Raw genomic sequence first — 25,413 nt, 5'->3', positions numbered from 1 at the left:
TTTTATTATGTACATTGTTTGTTTCAAGTTATTTTTAAATAAAAATTAATGGCATTCAAATTTATTTTAGAATGAAATTACATGTATGTATGTGTGGCAAAATTATTATAAAATATACCTGTTACACTAATAATTATAATTTATTGATTATTTGATTATTTCAGTTGAGTCCTTTAAAGCTGTTTTTAGGCCTTATGTAAGCCTTTCAGGACTACTGACAGTAAATAGATGTATTATAGAAGTATGAATACATTATTACAGTGATGTTTTTCTAAAAATCGTGTTCTTATGGTGTTGTTTATTTTCATGCTGAAGATAAACTGTCAAGTGAATGTAAACTTTGATATTCAGCTGTCACTGTAATTATTATTTTGCATTTAGTAATAACAATTTTGTTTCAAATACAACATTCCCCATTTTTCCTGCTGGGATTTCATTTGCAAAGTGAAGCAAAACCTGCACATTTTGATTACATGCTGCAGAGTGTTTAGAATCTTTCCCACAATGAGGCCATTCTTGTTGCCATAAATAATTGATTATAAACACATCAGGTGAGGTTAATGAGATGCAAAGCCTTCTGTATTTAGTAATTATTTTCCTTTGTTTGCAAATTCAAACTGTGTGTTTCAGTTGCATATTGTAATTTTTTATCTAAATGCATCCCGCTGCACGCTGCAGTAGAACCCAAAATTCAATTTAATGAAGTGAACTCAAAACACTTGCAGTGCTGGCCAGAAAATATACAAGTCTACTGTTTTTTTTGGTGGTGAACCAGACATAGAAAATTGCACACACATGAGGGAAGACAAATTGAGTCTGGCTGTGGCGAGATCTGATCATTTCATAGATGGTATGTCAGAGCGAAACACCATATTCAGATTTTAAATTGTTCAGCAGCTTTTGTGATTAGCCTTCTTGTGGGGTTACTAGGGATTTTTCACCTCTTAAATTGCATAAGGTGAATTTAATCATCCTGATTTAAAGCTGAAAGGATTTACTTTTACTGTAAGGGCGGAATGGTGATCAATTTTAAAATTTATAATTCTTGAGCTAGACAGTCATGAAACATTAATCAATAAAATGTTATGCAAAACCTGCAGTGTTATACACTGCATTTTAAAATACAATTATAATTCTGTATTTTAGGAAAGAAAGTCAGTCTTAGAACAGTACAATCTAGTCAGATTTGTCTCCCAATGTTAGTATTGAAAGTAAAATATCATCATTAATATAGCTAATTCCACTCGCAAAAAAAAATCACTTTTAGGTACATGTATGTTTTTTTATACTGGTCATTGTGTGATAAGTTTGAAGATGATCAAAATGCAGCCTTGTTTACATTGTGTCTGAGTGAGTGTTTCATTTTTCATCTCAACTTCTGCGGAATCTAGATTTATTTAATAGTAAGAGTAATTTTCTTGAAAATGCTTTGCTCAATGGTTTTGGTCTCTATTTTAACTCAGATTGTTGAAAACTACCACACAATCAAAGAAAGGATTTAATATTTTATTTTTTGAAGTGTGAGAATTATTATAATTCTAACTTTAGTTGTCTGCCCACACCACATTTGAATTGTAAATAATGCTGATTCAGAATAATAGTCTACAATGTGGTAAAAACCACTCCGTTTTAAATGAAAGAAATAATATTGCTGTCTTCTGAACTGCCTTTTTTTTTTTTTTGTACCCAGAAAACAAAAGTATACAAAAATTTGCTATGGCTAATGTACAATATTGTTAATAACACTGCCATGTACTTTTTTTACTTAACATTTTCACAATAAATAATTAAAATACAATGTAGAATGTTGTATTGTCACGACATTTTCTGACATTTTCTATGTATAATTTATAATACTATTGTGTCAATGATCTCTTCGACAGGGAAATACATAAATTGAGAGCAAAAAGCATTTTAAAATTTTTTTTATTTTTATCAGTTACACATAAGATTACTTACATGTAGTTGTAACATTTTTTGGCACTAATTAAGGAAAAATGACTGAAAAATACATGCATACATTAGTTAAACTGTGCTTTTAAAAACAAACAAAAAATAAATTAATTAACCAGACCCCCCCCCCCCCTCCCCTTACGCAAACACAAAATTAGCCTTGAGGTCTCCCATTGTCAACCGCGATAATAAAATTATATTGTATTATATTATATTATGTTATATTATAATATTTTGACAAGGAATCTTGATTGTTTACTTTACTTATAAACCTTTTTTTTTTTGTTTTTCATTTTACTGAAAAAAAGGAAAGAAATCAAAACCAAGGATGGTGAACAAAAGGCGTACCTCTACACCTGAAAAATCTGGCTCATCAGAGAGAGAGGCATCCCCAGCACAGAAGGGAGGGGGCAAATCGCCGGCAAGGTCTCGTTCAGGAAGCAGGAAGCTGTCTGGCTCATTTTCTGGGAAGAAGAATGACTTGAGGGCCCGCTATTGGAGCTACTTGTTTGATAACCTTAAAAGAGCTGTGGATGAAATTTATGGAACCTGTGAGGCTGACGAGAGTATTGTGGAATGTCAGGTACATTGTATGTTCAGTATACAGCTGTACAAACTACAGTGTAGGAAGAGAAGATTGGTCCTAGTGATCAACCCTTTGAGCTCTAGTACTGACCAGCACCTTATTTCTTAATGCACATGTGAGCTGCATAGCACCAATGTAAGCCAATAAAAATGGAATTAAATTATTTTTGAGTCAGTTAAAGGTGAGGACTTCTGTCCTTATAGTTTCCTGGGCTTGCTTGCCCTATGAAGGAAATTTGGTTTGCCGAGGTCAAAGAGAAATCATTGACCTTGGCAGGATTTGGATCCAGACCTCGGCAAACCAAGTTTCCTTCACAGGGCTAACAAGCCCGGGGAACTATAAGGAGAGAAGTCCTCTCTTTAATAAGCACTCAAACATAATTTCATTCCATTTCTATTACCTTCTTTGTTAGTTTGATATCAATGCAAAGTAAATACAGCTCCCACAGGTCATAAGAATAAAGGGAGTGATGACCAAAGGTAATTAATTTTGTTTGATGTTGAAACAAATTTTCTGTTATAGGTGCCACTATAAGAGATACAGTAACTGTATATAGAGACCAGTCAGGAGAATTTGTGTCTTAATGTTATTGGGACTCGTTAGCTTAAATGAGCCTGGTGGTTTGTCAGCACTCAATGCTATAGCTCTCGTCAGGAGTACGTGTAATTTGTTATTTCTAGTATGCTATAGTACCAAATGAGTTTTGGCCCTTCTCTAATGAGAACATAGTGCTGGAAGGAGGGGGGGGGGGGTGTTGGGGGTTAGTTGTACAACATTATATAGGCTCTGTCTTAGTCCTATGGTGCAGGTTTGAAGTCCTTTTGGTCTGAAAATGGGTATTGATTTTGAGTATTTTGGTCTGAAGTGTGGAAATGGGTGTAGATTTTAGAGACCAGGGCCGGGTTGTTCGAAAACCGATAAACGCTAATCCACGATTAGGAGTTTATCAAGGTCTCCATCATGCTCGTTTAAAATGGGTTTTAAGTCTGATGTCAAGCTAAAGGTAAAGAGAAGTCTAAGTCAATACTGAGGGCCAAAAATCTTTTCGAAGAATCTTTATTGATTAGGTACTAAACTAGAATCATAATTCACATTAATCCAGGATTAGCTTAATCGGGCGGCTTCGAACAACTGGGCCCAGATCTTAAAACAGGTATGGTTTTAATTCATTAAAAGCTTAATTGATAACTGCAGTTTGAGCATCCCAGGTGGCTCCTCATAGGCTGACAACTTTTGTAATCGCAACATACACTTGCACTTGGACACAATGTAAATTGTGACTTTGTTTGTTTCAACAGGAGGTGATCATGATGCTAGATCAGTGTCGTAGAGATTTCAGTGCTTTGATTGACAGAATAAATGTACAAGATGCATTTGAAAAAGCAGATTACAAGGACAGGTACAAGAATAAATGTTAAAACTCACCACCAATACAAGCCTGGAGAAGCTACATGTACCTGTAATGTTGATGCAGCTTCTTGAAATTTGAAGTGCCATAGCAACCTGTTAGTAGCATCTACTAAGCACTGTCTCACTGTGAGAATCATTAGAAAACACTTACATGTACATTATAGCAGTTTCTGCTTGCCCTGCTGTAGTAGAATGACAGAAAGAAAGCAAACACTTTCTGAGTACAAACTGTAGAACTTCCCTTAGCCTTATAATAGAGATCATAGAGCATCCATTGGTTATAGCTTCAATAATGATCTGGCACAAACAAAGCTATAAAGCAAGAAAAGGTCAATACAAATATTCCATCATTAGCTGTGCAATATGGAGCAATATTGGGCTATTTTTGTCTTATATTTTGATAGCCACGTGAAAAAGAGTAAAATTAATTGGGATCTCAAAGGTCATTTTTTCTTTTTCTTTTCAACATTGTGTAGTTCCAGAAAATATCCATACTTCCACCACTAAAGGTTTATTTGTTTTGCCACCCCCCTTCCCCCAGGAAATTCCATTGTAACTTTCTACTTTGCTTCTAAAATTTTGGCTACTAAGACCCCCCCCCCCCCTCCCTCCAAGGAATTTCCAATGACCTTCCATGGGGTGGGTATGGATTTTTTCTGGAAATGCACATTTTGATGTTATTGAAAAATAATTGTGTTGTAATTTGTGTTTCAAGGAACTTTTCGTTGTTTTCCCTTTAAATCAGACCAACCTCTCTAGCTTGGGAAGTGAGGAAATCTTCACCAGGAAAAACACTGTTCTCAAGTGCTACTGTTTTGCAGTCCTCACTGGAAAGGGGTTCCACCAGTCCTGTCCGCAACCTAGATTTTAATTCACAGGCTGCTCCCCAATCCACCCAGTCGCCTAATCAGCCAGCCAATCCAGTGCCTTTGCAGTCTTGGGCTGACAAAGTTCGCGGGACAACATCGAGTGGTCACAATACCACAGCTGCGATGAAAACAACAGATCAAGCAGATAGACAGAGCCAGAGTGCCAATTCAGGGTCAAGATTTTCATCTGGAAGCGTGAACGATTGTGTTGTTCAAGACGTGAATGATGGTGGCGATGAAGAGGAAGGTTGGGAAACTGTTCACCGTGGCAGGAAAATGCACGGTAATCATTCAAGAAAAGGGAATAAATCTGCTTTTGAACAGATGTCAAATGGAAGGACAAGCACCAAATCAAATCATTCAAGAACAGAGAAAACTATGAATGGTACAAGTAGCAATGGACATGCTGCTGATAATCAGAGTGTCAGTAAAGATGTATATAATGAATCTACACCATGTAATTTAAGCCCAATCAAAGCTTCAGAGGAATCTGTGGAAATTTCCTATCACGAAGAAATTGAGACGCCATTAGATGACAATGATTTTGAAGAGCAGGCTTCTTTATCAGATATCGAGCACGAGAAAGCTCTCTCTGCTGCTACGGAGGAGGAAGAGAGTTTAACGAGACAAATCGAGGAGTGTCAAAACCAGATGATTGCATCTGTTATTGAACATGAGGAGAGCTTGACAAAGGAAATCGCTGAGGAGAAAGAACTTGTAACAGCAATAAATGGTGAAAGTGAGAGTCCAGTTTCAGACATTGAGCAAAAGGAGGAGACTGAAAATGTCAATGACGCTGGAGATAACTCTTTGAACTGCAGTGGTACATCAAATGGGGACAGTGTAAGAATTTTTTATTTTTTAATGCAGTTAAATGCACTTACTAAGTTAACAACAAAGAATGGTTAGCAGTCAGTGTTCAATGTCACTGGTGCATGCTCAAGTGGGTGATGCAGTCACATTATAGCAGACATTTTGGAGCTTTGTCAGCTAGACTGTACTGTTTAAGTGCAGTTATCTTTGTTCCCCTCCCCTTCCCTCCCTATTTTCCACTGCTTGTCAGTGTGATGGGTGCTTGGATGCCTAGCATGGGGGCTCATGGCTGGGCTGTGGGGATTACCAGGCATGAAAATGATACATGGTCTAGGGGCTGGCTGGCTGGCCTTCAGTGGAAGCCCCTGGACATCCCAAGCACCCAACCTCCGCTTAGCAATGCAGTTCTTAATCAGGTAATAAAAATCATGTTACAGGTACATGTATGTATTATTAACAGTTTTTTTTAATTGGTTTTTAAAACTGATAATGCCTTTGAATGGTACACAGTATGTAATTAATGGCACTATTTTTTTTCTAATAGAACATGTTGATAAACTCTGGAACTTCTCTGACATGGGAAGAGATGATAGCTAAATATGATGGTATGTAATGAATTTGACTTGCCTACTAGCATGTGTACCTTGCACACAATCCATGGTATACATGATGCACAAAATGGCTTGCTGATAATGTATCCATGCACACAATCCATGGCATACACTGTACATGATGTACAAAATGGCTTGCAGTGTATTAGGGCTGACCTGCACCATTTGCAATGACTCACGTTATTGGTGGAACGGATCATGGACAAAAGAACGAAAAACAAAACAATGTGCCTAGTCACAAAAAACAACTTAGGAGCTGCAGGTTATTAGGGTCCAGTGAGAATAGAGCTTAGAACAGGTGCGGGTCAACTGATACAGTGTATATTAAGGGAAAGATTCAATTTTACCCTCTTAATTTAAGTTGAGAATTTACAAGATCCAAGAGACAAAAGTTATGTCAGCTTTGTACATGGTAATACACTGTAATGTCCAAGTTACATGTAGTATTAATGTTAATTTGGTCATTTCAAAATACTGTCCCTACTAAACTTTTGTAATACAGTCAACTCCCTTTATTGCGGACACCCTTAGGACCGCGAGTTAGTGTCCTTAATAGTGGGAATTTATTTCAGTCAAATGTCTGTAATTAATTTTTGCTGGGGATTCAGCTGCTGTCTGTATTATCGGGTTGTCCGTAATAGCGAGGTGTCCGCAAAGCGAGAGTTGACCGTATTGGGTCAAGGAGCAAGACCTTTACCATTGCACTGAATATAAAAATGTCATAATAAATTTAAACACTTTTTGTTTTTGGTTACAACTTGTTATGTTTCTCTGTGTTGTAGCCGACCATTCTGGTGATCAGGATAGCAGCTGGGGTGATTTAGTGGAACAAGCTGAAAGGCCACCAGGAAGAGCCGTCCATCTTCACCAGAGACTGTCCTCACCTTCAAGGAAAAGGTGAGTTGTTTGCTCCACGATGTGTCTCTATTAAAAAATAATTGTAGGAAATAGATTTTGATAGGAAATAGATTATTGCCATCATGCGAGTAAAACTTTGGTGTCATGGACAATGGGATGGATTCTGGATTCTATCCGAGACTTTTTAATATGTGACATCATCCAAAAAGCACTGGGAACACTGTATACAAATCACATAAAATGGTCACCATCTTGAACCTTGTACCAGTATGTACAAACTGCGAGCTGTGGGATGGTGTGTGAGAAGGGATAAAACTGCACAGGTACATGTAGTAACCCCCTTAAATTGAGTGGAACCATACAAACTTACCTATTCCATCAAAATTGCCATAAACTCTAAACTGGAAATGGTCATTGATTGATTGCATGGCTGTGTTTCTGTTTTTGCAGAGGACATTCGTAAATTTCAGTATTTGCACAGCAGAAACATGATTGAAGCGATAATGGATCATGACCTTGTTTTCCTTCTTGGTTGGTGGGATCTAAGAAACTTAGAGTTTTCCCAGAATTTTAAACACTCCTCATGAACCTCCAAGAGGCAGAAAATGTTCAATATCTTGAGATAGTATAGTGGATCTGATTCAGATTACTGTGCCAAGGTCCCTGGGTGTGTATAATAATACTAAAGGATGATGGAATGCATGTGGTACATGTAACTAAACTAGTTTACATTTTTTTGCTCGATTTTTCCCAGGCCACTGGAGGAAGTCATTCGCATTCATGAAGAGAAACAAGTATGTTGTACATAATGATATAGCCAGAAAATCTTAGTGGAAGCGATGGCTTTCAACTTTTCAGCAGTTTTGATCAAACTACATGTATTAAACTTCTTAATCACAAGACCTGATCACTATAAAATAGAAACTACAACCTGCGTGTTCACGAAAAGAAGTGTTGACTGGGCATTCCTATGAAAAAGGCAGAACTGTACACACATTGTCGATTAGTCACTGTTGAAACTCGTTATGACTTGAGTATATGCATTAGGAGTTGCTCTCACTGTAATTCTGCATAAGAACATTGACTGAGTGAATTATTTGATAATATTAACGTATGGGTTGGTTGTTGTTGGTCCTCTCCCTGCTCCGAGGGTTTTTCTTCGGCTACTCCAGTTTTCCTCCCTCCTCAAAATCCAACATTTTCAAATTCCAATTCAACCTGAAAACAGTGGATGGAAGAGTCACTCTGTGAAAGCCACTGAAATTCCCATTTATGAATGGATACTTGGATGAAGGAGTGAATGAACAAACAAATGCGTGACCAAATAAATAAACAGACCAACAAAACAATGGGTGGACAAGTGGATGCTTAAAGGGAGGGGTTCACATTTCAGCAGATGTGCATGAATCTAAATGCTTTATTCTCTTCCTTATCAACTTTATGGCCTTAAAAATCCCACTCACATGTACTTCGGTAATCACATTCTATAATTAGTCCAAGCAAAATGACTGATGACCAAAAATTAATTCACAGAAAATGTTGGTGGATATTGAATTTAGTGTTGACCCGTAGGATTTATTCCATGGTTGATGTATTTAATAATAATAATCAATTTATATGGCGCTTTTTATATGATATTCAAAAGCGCTTACAATATAAAAACGAAAAATGTAGTCAAAATCAATAAAATATAAAATTTAAGAATAATCAATCAACAAAAAAGTAAGAAATAAAATAAGCAAAGTAGGGAATAATCAGATGTCATATGCTTTCTTAAACAAAAATGTCTTCTTCATGAGAAATAACGCAATCATATGAAAAAATTACCACCCGAGTTACCTATTCCCTTCCGAATGGTTCATAAACAACAAAATAAATTAAACAGGCTTGGGTCATAGTGAGCAAAGGCGAAAAAGTATTTTGATTCATGGACATGCACAGAACCGTGAACCCCTCCCTTTAACACAGATTTCTTTGTTTTGTTTTTTTTGAAACTTTTAACAGAAAAAAGCACAACAGCAAAGGGAACGACGGCTTGAGGAAAGACTACAGAGCCTTCAGATGCTCTCTGAAAAGGTAACTCTTGTAAAGTGTAAGATACTTTTAATTAGAATTTTGTTGGTGTTCCTTGATTTGCAGGCTCCAGTCTGCTTCTGTTACATGTACCTACCAGTTGGTTCGTGTTGTTTGTCGATAACTCAAATTTTAACTTTAATTTTTTGATCATTAACTTGCATGCAACTGTATTTCAAGGTGCAGAAAGCTCGTGAGCTTAAAGATGAACTGATTCAGCAGCGTCAGCAACATGTTGCCGAGAAACAGAGGAGAGCAGAACAACAGAGACTGATGGTACTTCAAGAGAAAGTCCGAAAAGCACAAGAAGAGGAAGCTAAGGTTTGTGGATACACATAGCTTAGTACATGTACCTTTAGTAGGGAGTGAGATTGCTCATGTCCAGTAACTATTAATGTCAATAATTTATTGTTAATAGTTATTAATCATTACAATCCTTGTTTACGTTTTCTAGGTTAATGAAATTGCCTTTATCAACACCCTGGAAGCACAGAATAAAAAAATTGAAGTTCTCACAAGACATCAGGTAAACTGCTCTTAATAGAGATAATTATTACGCGTTCTACCGTGTGCAAATTTTCTTTTTGCTAGGCTCCCTGAAAGTTAATTTGAACTCTAAGTGACTTTTAGGAAGTTTTGTCTATGATGTTTAATAGTGCTAAAAAAAGTGGTTCTCGTTTGTCTTAGGGTCATGAAGCAAGGCTACAAGACATCCAGGTAATTTGGTTAAATATGATATATTAAACACGAGAGTGGGTCAAAAACTTCAAGGTGTTTGGAATTTGATGAAACACCCTTTCGAGTGTTTGAAATATCATTGTTCTCAAACCATTAATCATTCTTGCAGAAATTCAGAGCAAAAGTTCACCAGATTTTATGAAAATTAAGATCGCATTGCCAAACCTCCTTCACGGTGGTGATTTCCTTTGAGTGTAAGAAAGACAGATAAGGATTTTTTTCATTGCGTTGCATATCTGTCAAATTATGCACAAGAAGGTTAGATTTGAAAAACGGCCTTCAGTTTGCCGCGACCAACAGCAGTGGCTAAAAGGATGAAGAAAAACTAATTTACATCCCTGTGATGTATCCTAAGAATTGCTTTTGATAAAATTAATAGTTGGACTAACAGTAGCCTATTGAAGGGCTTTGTAAATCTGACCCTTGCTTCTGAGTTCTTAACAGAAACGGACCTCATTACCTCCCTCTCTCGGGCGTGTAACAGTAATAATTACTAAATAGTTATTTTCTTATCACAGGAAGAAAGACAGAGAAAGAAGGAAGAACAGCAGGCTAAAGAGGCTGCAGCACAAGTAAGGAATCATCTGTGAGACTCTGGGTACACTACTTGTGTATGTTTCCTCGTCTCTGTTCCCTCACTCTCTCCATGTATCCCGCCAAAATTTGCACTCTCCTTTGATTTTTATATAGCTAGATGTGTGCTAGTTTGAAACCTATTAGCCTCCTACGTAGTCAAATAGAGAGATTTAGAATCGCGTTTTCGGCAAACGGTGAACGTGAGATTTGCGTTGATGTTTTCTTGAAAAAATGAATACATAGGTGAGACTAGTGCCAAATAATTCTAGTCTTTGATGCTAACGCAAAACTACTCAATTTTACTGTAAAACTGAAAACAAGGAGTAGCAAATGTTGGGTAAACATGGTGGCGTGGTTATTTCCGCTGTTTGCCGTTCGTCGTAAATTTAAATCTAGAGACCTTAAGATTGGGGGTTTCCTCTTAAACCGCAAACCCCAAACGTCGGCCAGCAGTTTACAGTTCGGAGTTCGCCGTATGTACATAATCCGGGTTTAAGATTGAGGGTTCCTTTTTACCTTTGCATCATGCATCGAAAGAAAGCCATCTAGGAAGCAACGAATGGAATGATACACGATCCTCGTAAAAAGTAGGAATTACTGTGGTTTGGCAACGAAACACGTGCATCACGACGCCATATTTGTTTATGACGATGCATGCACTAAATGTAGTTGGTAATTCTTGTAATCTCGCAACTGAATCAAACAAACCTCTCATTCATCGAGAAAACTCTTGAAGGAAAGTAAATTTGACGTTTAAACGTGGCTTTATAGTTTTAAAACGGGAGGGCTGGATCGGAGTCACGTGACTTTTAGAGGTTTGCGGTAAGGGCGATGCCTACTAATAAGGAAGCATTGCCTGATTTCATACCGTGGGGGTCTGGGTACGAGTCTGTGTATTATGGGTTATGGGACTCAACACCCACATAGCCGGAAAGAGCACACCGCACTTTACAACATTTCCAAGTTTGGTGTTAATCAAGCTAATATTAGGAAAGATACAGCCATTCAAAAACTCCAAATTTTACTAAGAAATGTATGGAACGCCGGACGTGTGTCCGGCGTTCTATACATTTCTTAGTAAATTTTTAAGTTTTTGAATGGCTGTATCTCGCCTAATATTAGCTTGATTGACACCAAACTTGAGGATGTTGTAAAGTTCGATTTGCTCTTTCCGGCTATGTGGGTGTTGAGTCCCATAACCCATAATACACAGACTCGTACCCAGACCCCCACGGTATGAAATCAGGCAATTTTTGTGTTGTTTATAACTATGCGGGGAAAGTAGATCTTAGCAAGGGCTATTGATATCCATAAAAAATCGGGGGCAACAATCATTCTAAAAAAACAGTAACATACAAAGCAATGTATGGCGTTTTGTTTTTTCCAAAATGAAGCTTTATTATCTCTGAAAAATACATGGTTACCCCTAATTTTCTTTTTGGATATCAAGAGCACTTGCTAAGTTCTGCCTTCTCCGCATAGTTTTAAACTGCGCAAAAATATCCCTGTATTAGTAGGCACCACCCGTAGGAAACCCGAGATGCGCAGAACGTATGCGCAGTAACAAAAGTAGGCGCCGTCCTTAAGGTCTCTACTTATTCTAAGTCTCTAATATTTTTATGGGAGTCATTTTGCCCTCCTGGAGGAGAGTAATACTAGACTCCCCTTACATCAACTACATGGGAGGCTAGATACTTACATGTATGTGACATTAACCCTTTGGCACAATACTGACCATGATGTAACTTCTCCTTACAGTATGACTACGTAATCAAACATTCAGGTCATGAGAATGACGCAAGTGATCACGACATAGTAAATTTATAGACCCTTCTCCAAAATGGCGGCCGAAAATTCAAATAAGTTAAAATAAAAAACGTATACCAGCACTAGAAAGAACACTTTTACTTTAGTAACCCTGCAGAGTTTCAGCATATCAGGTGTATATTATCAGCTGAGAAAATGTAAGTTGAAAAATGAAAAATTTACAGACGTTTGTATGACTGGGGGTATGACGTATACCCCCAGTCATACAAACGTCTGTAAATTTTTTCATCTTACATTTCCTAAGCTGATATAACACCTAATGTGCTGAAAACTTGCAAGGTTACTAAAACAAAGGTGCTCTTTCCAGTGCTGGTATCAGTTTTTCATTCAGTTCAATTTTAACTCATTCAAATCTGTTGCCGCCATTTTGGAGAAGGGTCTAGTGACACTTAACCTAAATCTCCCAACTAGTACTAGAAGAAGTGTATGGAGAAAAGTTAGGAGAATCTGTATGTCAATCTGTGTTTTACCGTAGGAGAGACGTCGTCAGTTGGAAGCTGAAAGGCTGGCGAGACTGGAAGAGATGCAGCTGAAGAAACAAGAACAGGTTTGCTATTAAACTTGATGGTGAATTTCAGGTATTACGCCCAAGGATCATTTCTGTCAATAAAAGATCATCTTTGCTTTGCTTTGCTTTATTTGACGGCTGATTTAGGAAGCGAAGTACAAAAGGGAGAAACACGAACGAGAGAAGGCCAGGGAAGAAGCGGCGAAAGAGAAAGCAAGGTATGAGAAGGTCGTTTAACACCAGGAAAAAAGATCATGCTAGAAACGTGAAAATGTGCGCCAAAGGTTCTAATGTGGCTAAGCATGCTTGGTCCAAAACCCACCAGATTGACTTTGAGAATGCCTCAATCATTGACAAGTCCAATTATCGCCACCTTAAGACCCCTGAGTCCTGGCATACCGCGAAAACTGTTGACGCTGACAATAACTCATGGCCACTCCCTAATCAATACCTTACTGGTTGGCTCACATGGTGACCGAAGTAATAGACCAACCACAACTGGAAACCAAAATAGACACCTGATTTTTTTTTTTTTGGGGGGGGGGGGGGTGCGAGAAAGGACTCTTAGCAGCAAATTTTGGATGGAGGATGCCACCCAGGCTCTTATAATCCCCCCACTGATCAATCAGTTGTTGTTTGTTGTGGTTAGGGAGAGAGAGATGCGTATCGCAGCCCGTAACGAGGCCCTGCAGACAGCAACAGAACAACTTCAGCTAAAGATACAACAAAAGGTATGTACTTAAGCAAAGCCGGGAATAAAAGTCTGTCTTCAAGAGTACGTTTAATCTCTCAGCATTTCGCGCGAGCGGGTCCCGCAAGGAGACGCGTGCAATTACGTGTTTCCCTCGAGAGAATTATGAAGAGACTACTCCAAGTTTATCGGTCTTCCGACCAAATTTTTTGAAATGTCCAGCTGATATCAACATGTGCTCGGACGTCGTGTCCATACCAAAAAAGGAAAAACTCTCATTTATCTAAAGTTGGGGCTTGAGTGCGACTGTTCCATGTTCCATCTCTGGCAGTGACCAGCCCTGGTGTCTATCTCAAGTTCGTTCATTCGCTTCATCAGTTCTGTTTCACAATAATAAAATAGTGGTAGGACCAACAAATGGACTGATAACGGCAGCCATCGTCGCCTATATAATGTCAAACGCGGACGTCTGTTGTCCGTTCGTCCAGACTATCATCATCATCGTCGTCGTCATCATCATCGTTATCATCATCATCATGTCAGTTTGTGATTACAGCTGCATCTCTTTTCGCCCTTCCCAGCTTCTCCTTGCACCCTTCCCACATTCATCGTTTCCTCTTTCTTTTTATTTAGCAAGCTGAAACTACAAGACGGCACGAACAGGTGTTGGAACATGTCAAAGAAAAGGTACAGATCTCATTTTCATTTCTGAAATCAAATTATCCTCTTACAGCCCAGCAAGACAAACTGGTGTAACGCCCTCTTCTCGTTCTATTATATTTGATAGGCCGCTGGTGTGTCACGTCATTCTACCCAAGATGAAGTCCCTGCTGTCACGCCATATGACAGGAAGAAGATTTGTACCCTGTGTAATGTTGAGGTGAGCTCAGCTTAAGTAGATATTCAAACGACCTTCAATACCTGACCCTTCCAACACGCTGTTCCCTCAGAACGCCAAAACAAGAGATAGCAGAAAGACGGGAGATCTTCCATCCGTGAATTTTAAAAGATAACAGTCTACTTTCCGGTCCATCCTTTCCCTTCCGCTGATCAGAAATAAATTTTCACGTAGCCCTTTAGCCTCTTAAAACGCCTGCTTAAATGTAGAAGGGCACGACTTGTCAATAAGATATTACGGGAGTGAAATATAAGATATACATATACATGTATTTGAACTAAACCACTGAACCAAACAAATTTATCCTAATTCTTTTAATCCTCCTTTGTAATATAAATGTTTATTGTTTTTTATGTATTGTACTGAATCTCGTTGTGCGTGTGAAAAATAAAAATTGAATTGAACTGCTAGTGAAAGAATTTATAATTGAGAGAACATCGCATTACTGTAATAGTCTCTCATTTATTAATTAAGATGTAAATGATGGTCTCTCATTGATTAAAAGACATTGCAGTCTGTCAAAAGTATCAGTCAGATCAACCTAGTCAAATCAAATCTGTCTGCAGAGTAGATAACTAAAGGCAAATTGGCCGCCGTAAAGAGATTTGAGTGCTAAGGGTTAATGCTCGAAAAGGGTAACGCTAGACACGTCAGCACTCGAATCTCTTTACGGCGGCCAATTTACCTTTAGTTATCAACTCTGTTGGGAAACCAAACATTCGTTTCTGCTCCCCACCGACGTAGCACCGTAGTTTCTTTAGAAAGTGACCCCCATATCCACTGTAGTCAAATAGCGTTTCCAGTAAGCTACAGCAGTTGTTACTTTCAATTTGCACACAATTTACAACTTGATTTACTCTTTTTTGACGTGTAGATTGTATCTGAAGTTTACTTGTTGAGTCATTTGCGAGGCAAGAAACACCAGCAAGCACTTTCCGAAATACCTGCACAGAAAGGAATGCCGGAAGACAAGGTGAAGTTTGGAATCTCTTAACTGTAAAGTTGCAAAAGTAACGACTTTGAGTAATGTGCGCCTGCCACAATCTTACTTGCAAGTACGACATTGCTGTCTTTGATATGTTGACGGCAAGCTTACCATACGAATGGTTTCGTGTAAAGCAAACTTACGACTTGTCGTTCATGACACGTGAAATGGCGTCGGATTTTGAAGGGAGCAGAGCGCGCTAGAGAAATTGCACGCGATACTGATAGCCGTAAGCAAAAGTTGCACCGCGGTAAATTAAGACTGAAGTACCGTTTAAATCATAGCTCGCCAAAGCGTGATATAAGAGTTTGTATTGCGTTAAAATTCAATCGAAAATTAAACGACAATATTCCTTCGAAAACCTGCAAAAATTACAACAAAGTTTGTAAAAGCTCACCTGGTGTGTTTTGTTGTTTTATCATGGCTTCTCAGAGGTCCCGAAAGCCTTTTTGAGCAATTTACGTCTCAGCGGCTGGTCCACGTGCAGCACTGTACTGTGTTTATGACAAGGTTGGAAAACCTAAAGTCGAATTTAAGCAGGATGATGTGCGGTCCTTTCTGAGCAGCTCATTCTCGGAGAAGTACATTTATTGAGATACAGGCCTTTGTTGAAAACAAGGTTGAATTCAAATCAGGCGCCATTTTTGCCGCGGACTAGCCGTGTCGCTGGAATTTTATGACAAACTCACGGTCAAACCTTGGCATGTGTACTAAAATTTGCCGGACACGTGGAATCCACGTGAAACATTTGGCTCGCAACAAACTACACATACCCCCTCCCGGATAAGTGCAGTTTTGTACCAGTCAGCCGTACATGGCGTAACAAGAAACCTCCCTGCGAAAATGTCACTATTAGAATGAATTTCAACTTGCTTTAAGTGTCAAAGGAAGGTGAAATTTCCTGGAGTTGAATTCTTGGAGACCGCATCCAAGTTTAGAAAAAGATTGAAAAATTCGTCCTCGTGTGTTTACGTCCTTCACAAAACGTCCCATGAGGAAATTTCACATTCTGGGCGTGCAGTGACGGCAAAGAAATGAACGAAAAACTGTAATGCACGTGCAGAGTTGTTGTTTTGATTATTAACCCTATTGCTTTTTTGAAGTTCTCGTCGCCGTCGTCGTTGCTAATTAAAGGTTCCCTAATGTTACATTGAATGGAAGAGGAGGAATTTTGTAGGAAATGCTACCTTGCATTTTGACTCGGGCGAATATTTACTATTGGGGGGTGGGTTTTTAGTGATTGCTGAGTCTCAAAAGTTTTGTAACTAATTGCAATTAATAGAGCGGTTTCCAATTGAGTGTCGTAAAACCAAACCCAAAGTAATTACTCTGGCCAATCGCAACAGATGTAAACAACACAACGAGCCAATCAGAATTTGAAGTGGCACAAGTTTTGCTAACCAATCACAGAGCGTAGTAATGCAAAACTAAAGCAAACGTGAAATTACTTTCGACACTCAATTGAAAACGGCTCTATTTGAAGAAAGTCAGTTTACACGGAACGAAACCAATCATTAAATGTAATTTTACCCTTTTCTCAAAGGACACGATCTCGCTGCAGTACATCAAGGAATTACCATCTGATAAAGTTTGCGAGACAGAGAAGGCGGATCAAGAAAGACAGAAAGCTCTCAGGAAAAGAGCGAAAAAACTGCGGACAAGAATGGCGTCCAAGTGAGTCTCCAATACCTTAAGTGACAAGAAGAAGACAACGACGAGTTCCCTGTGCTGTAGTTTGGTTTTGATGCGGAAAATTTGAATCGAGCGCAAAACATTGAGAGGAGTGGGGAGGGGAGGGATCGAAAAGCAAAAAAGAAAACGCTCAAAAATGCTTAGCGGTCGTTTCCTTTACACGCGAGAAGTGAAGGCCGAAAGCTTGCCAGGAGAAGGAACTGCTATGCAGGCTTCTGTACTGTAACTTAAGGTAGTTAAATGGGATTTAAAAGTTGCAAATGTAAAGGCGGGAAAACGGCCACCGCGTAATATTGTTTTCTCTAAATTTGCTTCTCTCCCTCGGCTGAAGGTGAAAAGTCTCGATTTGTCCTTCCGCCTTCCCCTTTGTTCTTATTCCTTTTTTTAATGAACCTCAGTCTTAAGGTGCTTACTGGCCGGCAGGACCGGTTATTTCGTAAACGGAGTGTACTAATTTAAGGATAAGTTTTATCCTTGTCCTTCGAATTTCTTCAAAATGGCGCGTACTATTTTCGGAGTGATTATTTTTCAAGATTTTGCAGCACCATCCCTTCAAAATAACGCATTCGATTGACAGACTGGCCGCTCTGGCCGGCCAGTTTTGGTAAATGGAAAACACTCTTTAGCTTTGCTTTGCTTTATCTTTCTTTTCTTTTTTCACCTTTGCAGAGGACGCGAATATGAAAGCAATTTGTCCAATTCAACATCACAGCGGCAAGAGTCTGCAAAGAGACCAAAGTACGATGACAATTTAGTTTTTGCTTTGTTTTGTTTTGTGGCTTTTCGTGCCACTCGTTGCGTGTAAATTATCAAGTTCTGGAGCAATATTTGTTTCTGTGTTCTTAGGCTTCAGAAAATTGTCAAGGATGTTAATCGTCAGCTGCAGTCTCAAGGCTCGGGTCCTTGGCCGGCAAATCGTGTCGCGTCACTTGAGAGATCACTTGGAGAATTGAGCAGGATATTAGAATCCAAGGTAAGGAACAATGAAAAACCTGTTAATTCCTGGTAGATGTTTATCACATATACTCACTGGTAGCGAGTCACTAACCACAAGAAATTCTGAGTAAGTCTCAACGTTTAAAGTGCGCTTCAGGACGGTGTCTACTTTTTTTACTGCGCATACGTTCTGCGCATCTAGAGATACTCGTGTTTCCTATGGGTGGTGCTTACTAATACAGGGATATTTTGAGCGGTTTAAAACTATGCGGAGAAAGCAGAACTTAGCAAGTGCTCTTGGTATCCAAAAAGAAAATTTGCATGCATTTTTCGGAGGTAAAAAAGCTTCAATTTGGAAAAAAACGCCATACATTGCTTTGTAGTTTACTGTTTTTTAGAGTAACTATCGCTTAATTATCTCTGAAAAACGGGTGGTTACCCTCAATTTTCTTTTTGGATTTCAATAACCCTTGCTAAGATCTGCTTTTCCCGCATAGTCATAAACCTCACAAAAACACTTCTGTATAAGTAGGCACCGTCCTTAAAGACATCTTTTTAAATCGTAAAAATTGACTAAGAACTGGTTTGGTTTACATTTTACAGTTTATGATTTAAAAAGATGTCTTTAAGGACGGTGCCTACTAATACAGAAGTATTTTTGTGTGGTTTATGACTATGTGGGAAAAGCAGATCTTAGTAAGGGCTATTGAAACCCAAGAAGAAAATTGGGGGTAACCAGGCAGTTTCTAGAGATAACTAGCAACAATTATTCTAAAGAACAGTAAAATACAAAGCAATGTATGGCCTTTTTCCCCCACTTTGAAGCTATTATCTCTGGAAAATGCATAGCTACCCCCAATTTTGTTTTTGGATACCAAGAGTACTTGTTCAGTTCTGCTTTCTCCGCATAGTTTTAAACCGCGCAAAAATATCCCTGTATTACTGTAGTAGGCAGCATAGGAAACCCATGTATCTCCAGATGTGCAGAACTTATGCGCAGTAACAAAAGTATGCACCGTCCTTAAACAACCTATTGTTTAGGACGAGAAATGGCTTAAAGTGAGTGTGTAGAAGACCGGAATTATGAATATTGATGGGATGACCGATTTCCCGCCACAGGTAACAGCTGATCAAGTGACGTTCTGTAATCTCGGTGGGCTGACAGCACTAACTCGGATATTACTGGTGCCGGACATTGCCAGCGACAAGCCTCCGGTAAAACCAATCATCCCGATCAAGTAAGTTCGTAACGAAGTCATGACCAGGCCTTTTTTTTAAAACCAGGGCTCGGAAGTCGACGCTGACGTACTCGCTAATAATAATAATACTTTCTTCAATCTGATCAATGTAAACATCGATACCATGAACAGGAAGTACCAGAGGGTATCCCTATCGAGCGATTTGAGGTTTTTGCGAAATGTTCACATACATGTTGAGAACCAAACAGTGTGAGGTGTGTCACGAGCATTGCACTATGAAAAAAAAAACAACAACAACTAGTTCTTCGATGGAAATGGAAGTTTCAAAATCCTGTATGATCTCGACATCTGCCAGTTCCCATTACAAAGGGATTCGACAATTGAACATGACTATATAATTTTTTCTGTACTGCACTCTTGAAAATGTGGCCATGCTACAAATTTAATCAGCTATCTAAGGAACTTATAAAAGGTTCCATGCATGCACGTCTCCGAATATTGATCAGTTTTAGATCACCACTTTATAGTTAATTCCTATGTCTGAGAAGTTGACAAATCAAGGGCCCCCTGAAATCTCTGAAGGGGGGATATTTGGTCCTCAGAAGTCAATTCGTATAATAACTCTGCTCCACTATAACAAGGAAGCCTAATTCTTTAAGCCGTTTGGCTTCTCTTTCGCCTTCCTTACTGCTCTCTATTTTGCACTTTTTTATTTGTAATTCAAACGTGTGTTGAATGAAAACCTGATTGGAAACTTTTGTCCTTGTTAGAACCCTATGTAGTGTGGCGAATGTGATGAGGCTGGCTTGTGGGGACTGCTTAGACAACTGTCGCTATATGGTGTTTACGAACAAACTGAGCTCGGTTGTGGACCTCCTTGTCCATCAGATGAAGGTTAGCTCTCCCTCATTTTATAAGCATAAAAGTTTCTCAGGAGTTTTCGTTTGCGAATGGGTCCTTTGCAGCTAACTGTCACATGGTATAAAATCCACCATGCCGGAGAGCAAGCTACGCACTGGGACATTCAAAACAAAGAAAATTCAAGTTTGACTGGATGAAGTCGCTTTGTTTTGGATCCCACAATGCGCAACTTGTTCTCCAGCACAGCGGATTCTGTACCGTGTGACCGTTAGTTGCAAAGGACCCATTGCATACATACACTAGATTCGGACGCTTTGCCTCTCATGCACCGTACCTAAAACCTTTACACTCTAATGTTGTATTATGAGGCAAGCTCTGCCCGGCTTACCTTGAGATGTTGCCTTGCCTAATTGAAATCATGAAGGCACCGTATGACTGCTAAAAAACAGTTGCATACTACCTGGTTCGGCGCATTGCGAGGTTCAGCGTCTGAACTGGGCAGATGTTTAAGAGATTTTCCCGATCAAATTTGTCAATTATTCTGTTGAAAAGATTGACATCACCCGGATCCTTTATAAGTGATCAGGCTCTAAGAGTTCAATTATAAAAAAACCTCGATTTTTTTTTTTGGGGGGGGGGGGGGGTGGGGATTCTACTACATGTTCATGTTCCTTTCTTCTTCAACTCTCTTTAAGTCGCTAGATTAGAAAAAAAAATACAAAATTGGTGCTTTGTAATCATGAGAAGAAAGTTGAATAGGTCAAAGAGAATTCTAAAGTGTAACCCGAGCCATAGGCGAGGGGGTTTACAATTTAATTACACGTAAATTCGCCCAAATTCACCTCAGTATTTAATTCAAGTTTTGTTAACCGAAACGGCCATTTTCAAGTCCTTTGACAACATAAATTCGGCTTATTGTCAAGAGGCACATCCTCACCAAACACGGCTAGCGCTACTTAAGCAATCTTCTGAAACGATCTTGATGAAACACGCTCTTAGACTCAGATTGACGGAAGACACTGTCGCGGGAACTTATTGTAGACTCAGCAAAGTTTCTGTGCATTGTGCTAAAGAATGTCATGTTTGGCCACACAGGGTGTCTCTACATCCCAAGGGACTTTGAAGAAATCAACAGAAAAGGAAACCACCGTGAATGGTGCTACTAACCACTCGCTCCCAGACCCCCTGGCTAGTGCGCTGCTGAAAGTGTTGGCTACGGTGCTACAATGCTTTGCCACAGCATCGCCCGAAGAAAAGGAAGTAGCAGCGCTAGTTCAAAGAATGGTAGATTTGATCGGGTAAATTGGCGAACTGCTCTCTTCACCGCCTCTTTGGTGCTTTTTGTGCATTAAATTAAGAAAGGGCAGATTGACTGACTGGCAGCTGGTTTGCTGGCTGGCTGTCTGACTGACGGACAGTCCAACCGACCGACCGAGACTGACTTTCCGACTTACTGTAGCCCTTGGTTACTACTAATAGAAAGACTCAGGCAGACTGACTGACTGACTGGCTAGCTGGCTGGCTGACGGACATACGGAGGGACGGACGGACGGACGGACTGACAAACTGACTATTTGACTTGCTAGCTGGCTGGCTGGGCCCAGTTGCTCGAAGCATGGTTAGCGCCAACCCGGGTTAAATACCATAACAACCTATAGGTTTTAATACCTCTTAACCAATGGTTAGCGCTAACCATGCTTCGAGAAACTCAGCCCTGGCTGACAATCTAACAGACTGTCAGAATGACTAACCAGCTTACCAGCCCCAACTGATCTACTTGTTGTTAAGAATTTTGATAGTCACTACTTTGCTATGAACAGCAGAGGGTTTTCAGCTCCCCATGTAGTGCTTTTATTTGCTAAAGAAACTTATGTAGCGATGCTAAGCGTCTGTATTTTCTTCCTCTGTAGGTATGTAGTATGTTCTGGCGTTGTTGATGACATCCGCACGTTCTTCAGTGCAATTCACGGACCTCTAAACGACGATCTAGCCTCTGTTGATTACGCCCAAGCCTGTTTGGCTCTCTTGTCTGGAACTGCTCAGTATCTAGGTTCACGGTGAGTAACCGTCTTGGGGCAATTATCTCATGCAATGAAAACGGACTCTCAAACAGCTGTCGTGTGAATGGCCATATTCGGGGCGTGCCATATTGAACTCATTCATTATATATGTTAGTACCCCTTGATAACTTTCCTTTGGATGATAGCGCTTTAGAATTCATCCACAGAATTAAAACTTTCTACTAACTTGTACCGCATGATAATTAGACTCAAAAGGTAACTACAAAACACTGGCGGTTAGCTGTCACACTTAAAGAAGTGTGAGGTGAAACACATCACTACTGGCAAGTAATACGTACAGATTGAATAAACGGAACAACCTTAGTTATGTTTAAAACAGTACTACAGAAGTATATTGTTAATAGCAAATAGATAAGGGGTTTAGTTTCTAAAGAAACTGCGGTGCTGCGTCGGTGAGGAGAAGAAACAAATGTTTGGTTTATCAACAGAGTTGATAACTAAAGGTAAATTGGCCACCGTAAAGAGATTAGAGTGCTGCGTTTCGAGCGTTAGCCCTTCGTCATTGAATCCAAATTCGCTCTGACGAAGGGCTAACGCTCGAATCGTCAGCACTCTAATCTCTTTACGGTGACAAATTTATGTTGAGCATGGGACCTTGTTTTATTGTCATTCCACTGTTAGTAAGAAGTTCGTTTTACTTCGTTGTTTCTTAGATCGAGTAATATTTTTGAAACAAGAAAAGAAGACCTTACTCAATTTGTTATGACATTTCAACAGACCGAACTTGTAGGTAGGTGACGCTCATTTGCAAAAAACGCCTGTCTCATGATATTTCCAAGGACGCGGGGGGGGGGGGGGGGGTGGGGGGGGTGGGGGATGGGAAAAACCTGGGAACGAGATCGTTGATAAGATTCTCTTACATTTACACTCTTAGAGCCAGGCAAACGTAAATTGCTACACCCCTAGGGGTAAGGGCGTTGGGGAGGGGAGGGGAGAGCGAGTGACTCATTTCAAATCGAAGGGTTTTCTGTCAGAAGAGCGTAACTCGCCTTTTTGGCCAAAAAGTCAGTAAACGCCCCAAACTTGCCCAGTTATACAATGCAATGCAGATTACGTGAGTACAACTTTTGAAGTTGTGGTTAAAAAAAGAGCGATTTTTCGTTCTTCTTGCCCTAAACCCTACAGATATTATGATTGTTTTCCCAGCTGGTAAGTCACTAGTTGATGTTTCTCGCACCACACTCATGGAAATGTTTTTTGTTATAGAAATCGTATCGTTTCTCTATGCTATTCTGATGAGTGCGGGCAATGCGCAATCTTCGAGTCCAACGCTCCCAGAGGCGACCATAAACTTGATCATTGAAGCACTGTGTATGTTAAACTTCATGGGCACAGTGGATTTGAAGGTCTTACAAGTAAGTGGACACGGACTGCACCTTTTCCTTTACTAAGTTACGATGTTTTGTTTTCGTTTGAGACAAGCATCAATGTTTGGTAGTTATTGATTTATCTCTCCGCGTAGAGCGGTTTTCAATTGAGTGTCGAAAGTAATTTCGCGTTTGTTTTGGTTTTGCATTACTACGCTCTGTGATTGGTTAACAAAACTCGCGCCACATTGTCAACCAATGGGAACCCAAACCAAAATCAATCGTGTTTTGGCCGCACGCCTTTTCCCGCGCTTTGCGCCATTTAAATGTATTTGCTTCGAATTCTGATTGGCTCGTTGTGTTGCCTGACATCTGTTGCGATTGGCCAGAGTAATTACTTTGGTTTTGGTTTTGGTTTTACGACACTCAGCTGGAAACCGCTCTAACAGTGAGACAGAATTGTATAAAAGGCCAACGAAATCTTAGAATACCTCCTCAGTTCTGGTCAGGCAAACATAGACATGGGACTGCGCCTGTTCTAAAGCTCTTCACTGCACCCTGATAACCGTTGCTTGTAGGGCGAGGAGCATTGTTCTGTTGTTCGTTCTTTTGTCCTCTCGACTAATACTGTGAGACGTTGTAAACGGTGCAGGCGCCTACGCAAATTACGCGGGGAAAATTGCATTTCCTGTAACACAAAATACAATTAATATGTCCGAGTACATCCGGGTCCTTCTGACGTGGAAGGACGTCAAAGCGGGGTAGGGGGTGGGGGAAGGAGGTGGTGCGTTGAAAGATATCAGTATAAACGAAAGGTTTTGGGATTTTTTTATGATTCGGAAGAAATTCCACGTAAAGATTTTGTCACATGTTAAAGGCGATGTTACACTATACAGCTTGTCTCGCAAAGGTTCTTGCGTCGCAATGCCATTTGATTGACATTGCATAGTACAACAACCTGGCAACGACCGAAATAGTTACGAGACAAGTTGTACAGAAAGAGCAACTTTGTTCTCCTCTGTACAGCTATTGCAGCCAAATGTGTCGCAAATGATTTTGGTCTGTGAAAAGTGTTGTTAAGTTCATGTTACACGACATAGCGCTCGGACAACTTCTAACGAAGCAGTTTGTTGTTGCAACACTTGACAATTTTTTGTCTGTTTTCAAATGTTGCCGTAGCAATTGAGTTTTCGTTAAAAGTTGTTCCGTGCAATATCACCTTCCACTGTGTAATGTTGCTACAGGTTTTTGAACATGACCTTGGAGAGTGGCTCGCGGTAACCTTATTCTAATGCAAGTAATTTCATTTTCTGTTTCCTAGGCATCTTTGGGAGCTGAAGGAGTTTCTCTAGAATTTCGACACATAATCAGTCATCTCTTGTGGTAAGTGGCTATCAAGATCACAAACCGTAAAGACAACAGCGAACAAAGCAAATCAGAACTCGAAACTGAAGCAAACGTGCTGCCAGCAACAAACGCGGGGAAACATGCCGCTGCTGTAAGCATAAACTGCAACCCAACTCGTTGACAAAGGTGTTTCGTCTTCAGACTTTGCTGCTTTTACTTTATAAGAGCCTGTTTTATCAGATTTGCCAAACTACATGAAGCAATTGATAGCCTTCACTCCGTTTATTAGCTACCTAAACCTAGGACTGCAATCTATGGGTTGAACTCGTTAAAACATTTTTTTCTGCAAAAATGTGGAATTCCTTCCCAGACAACATACGAACTTGTATTGAAACAAACAGGTTTAAGAGGGAGAAATTTTAATTTTAAATTTAAATTTTAGCATGATTAATCCCAGTAGTTAAGATAGTGAACTAATAGTAAGTGTAACAATATTGTGAAGCGCAACCGAATATATCCATATAGAGGTTTGCGCTATACAAATGTAAATTATTATTATCAAGTATTCTTGTTTTTAAATCTCTCGCATTCTTT

General features: G+C 39.6%; 1 protein-coding gene across 2 annotated transcripts in view; it reads left to right on the top strand.

The window, feature by feature from the left end:
- Window positions 1-25,413, top strand: part of LOC146451242 (S phase cyclin A-associated protein in the endoplasmic reticulum-like) — a 35,344-nt gene that overhangs the window by 3,736 nt on the left and 6,195 nt on the right. The window contains exons 1-28 of one of the 2 annotated variants that reach the window (XM_085099230.1): window positions 678-850; window positions 2,262-2,536; window positions 3,838-3,938; window positions 4,695-5,661; window positions 6,176-6,236; window positions 7,025-7,139; window positions 7,855-7,894; window positions 9,105-9,176; window positions 9,354-9,494; window positions 9,628-9,699; window positions 9,861-9,890; window positions 10,430-10,483; window positions 12,790-12,861; window positions 12,970-13,040; window positions 13,472-13,553; window positions 14,147-14,200; window positions 14,301-14,393; window positions 15,286-15,384; window positions 16,940-17,070; window positions 17,758-17,826; window positions 17,935-18,061; window positions 19,144-19,262; window positions 19,994-20,117; window positions 21,180-21,382; window positions 21,995-22,141; window positions 22,819-22,895; window positions 23,372-23,520; window positions 24,794-24,855. In XM_085099230.1, the coding sequence (XP_084955356.1) occupies window positions 796-850; window positions 2,262-2,536; window positions 3,838-3,938; window positions 4,695-5,661; window positions 6,176-6,236; window positions 7,025-7,139; window positions 7,855-7,894; window positions 9,105-9,176; window positions 9,354-9,494; window positions 9,628-9,699; window positions 9,861-9,890; window positions 10,430-10,483; window positions 12,790-12,861; window positions 12,970-13,040; window positions 13,472-13,553; window positions 14,147-14,200; window positions 14,301-14,393; window positions 15,286-15,384; window positions 16,940-17,070; window positions 17,758-17,826; window positions 17,935-18,061; window positions 19,144-19,262; window positions 19,994-20,117; window positions 21,180-21,382; window positions 21,995-22,141; window positions 22,819-22,895; window positions 23,372-23,520; window positions 24,794-24,855 (3,662 nt within the window). In that variant the 5' untranslated portion in view covers window positions 678-795. Of the gene's footprint in view, window positions 1-677; window positions 851-2,261; window positions 2,537-3,837; window positions 3,939-4,694; window positions 5,662-6,175; window positions 6,237-7,024; window positions 7,140-7,854; window positions 7,895-9,104; window positions 9,177-9,353; window positions 9,495-9,627; window positions 9,700-9,860; window positions 9,891-10,429; window positions 10,484-12,789; window positions 12,862-12,969; window positions 13,041-13,471; window positions 13,554-14,146; window positions 14,201-14,300; window positions 14,394-15,285; window positions 15,385-16,939; window positions 17,071-17,757; window positions 17,827-17,934; window positions 18,062-19,143; window positions 19,263-19,993; window positions 20,118-21,179; window positions 21,383-21,994; window positions 22,142-22,818; window positions 22,896-23,371; window positions 23,521-24,793; window positions 24,856-25,413 lie in introns of those variants that run through there. The other variant, XM_085099229.1, reaches the window with a different exon arrangement.

This window comes from Pavona decussata, unplaced genomic scaffold (genome assembly GCF_977016875.1).
Source record: "Pavona decussata unplaced genomic scaffold, jaPavDecu1.1 SCAFFOLD_391, whole genome shotgun sequence".
Taxonomy (NCBI): Eukaryota; Metazoa; Cnidaria; class Anthozoa; order Scleractinia; family Agariciidae; genus Pavona; species Pavona decussata.
Note: the sequence above shows the minus strand (reverse complement) of the source record. Positions and strands in the feature narration are given on the sequence as shown.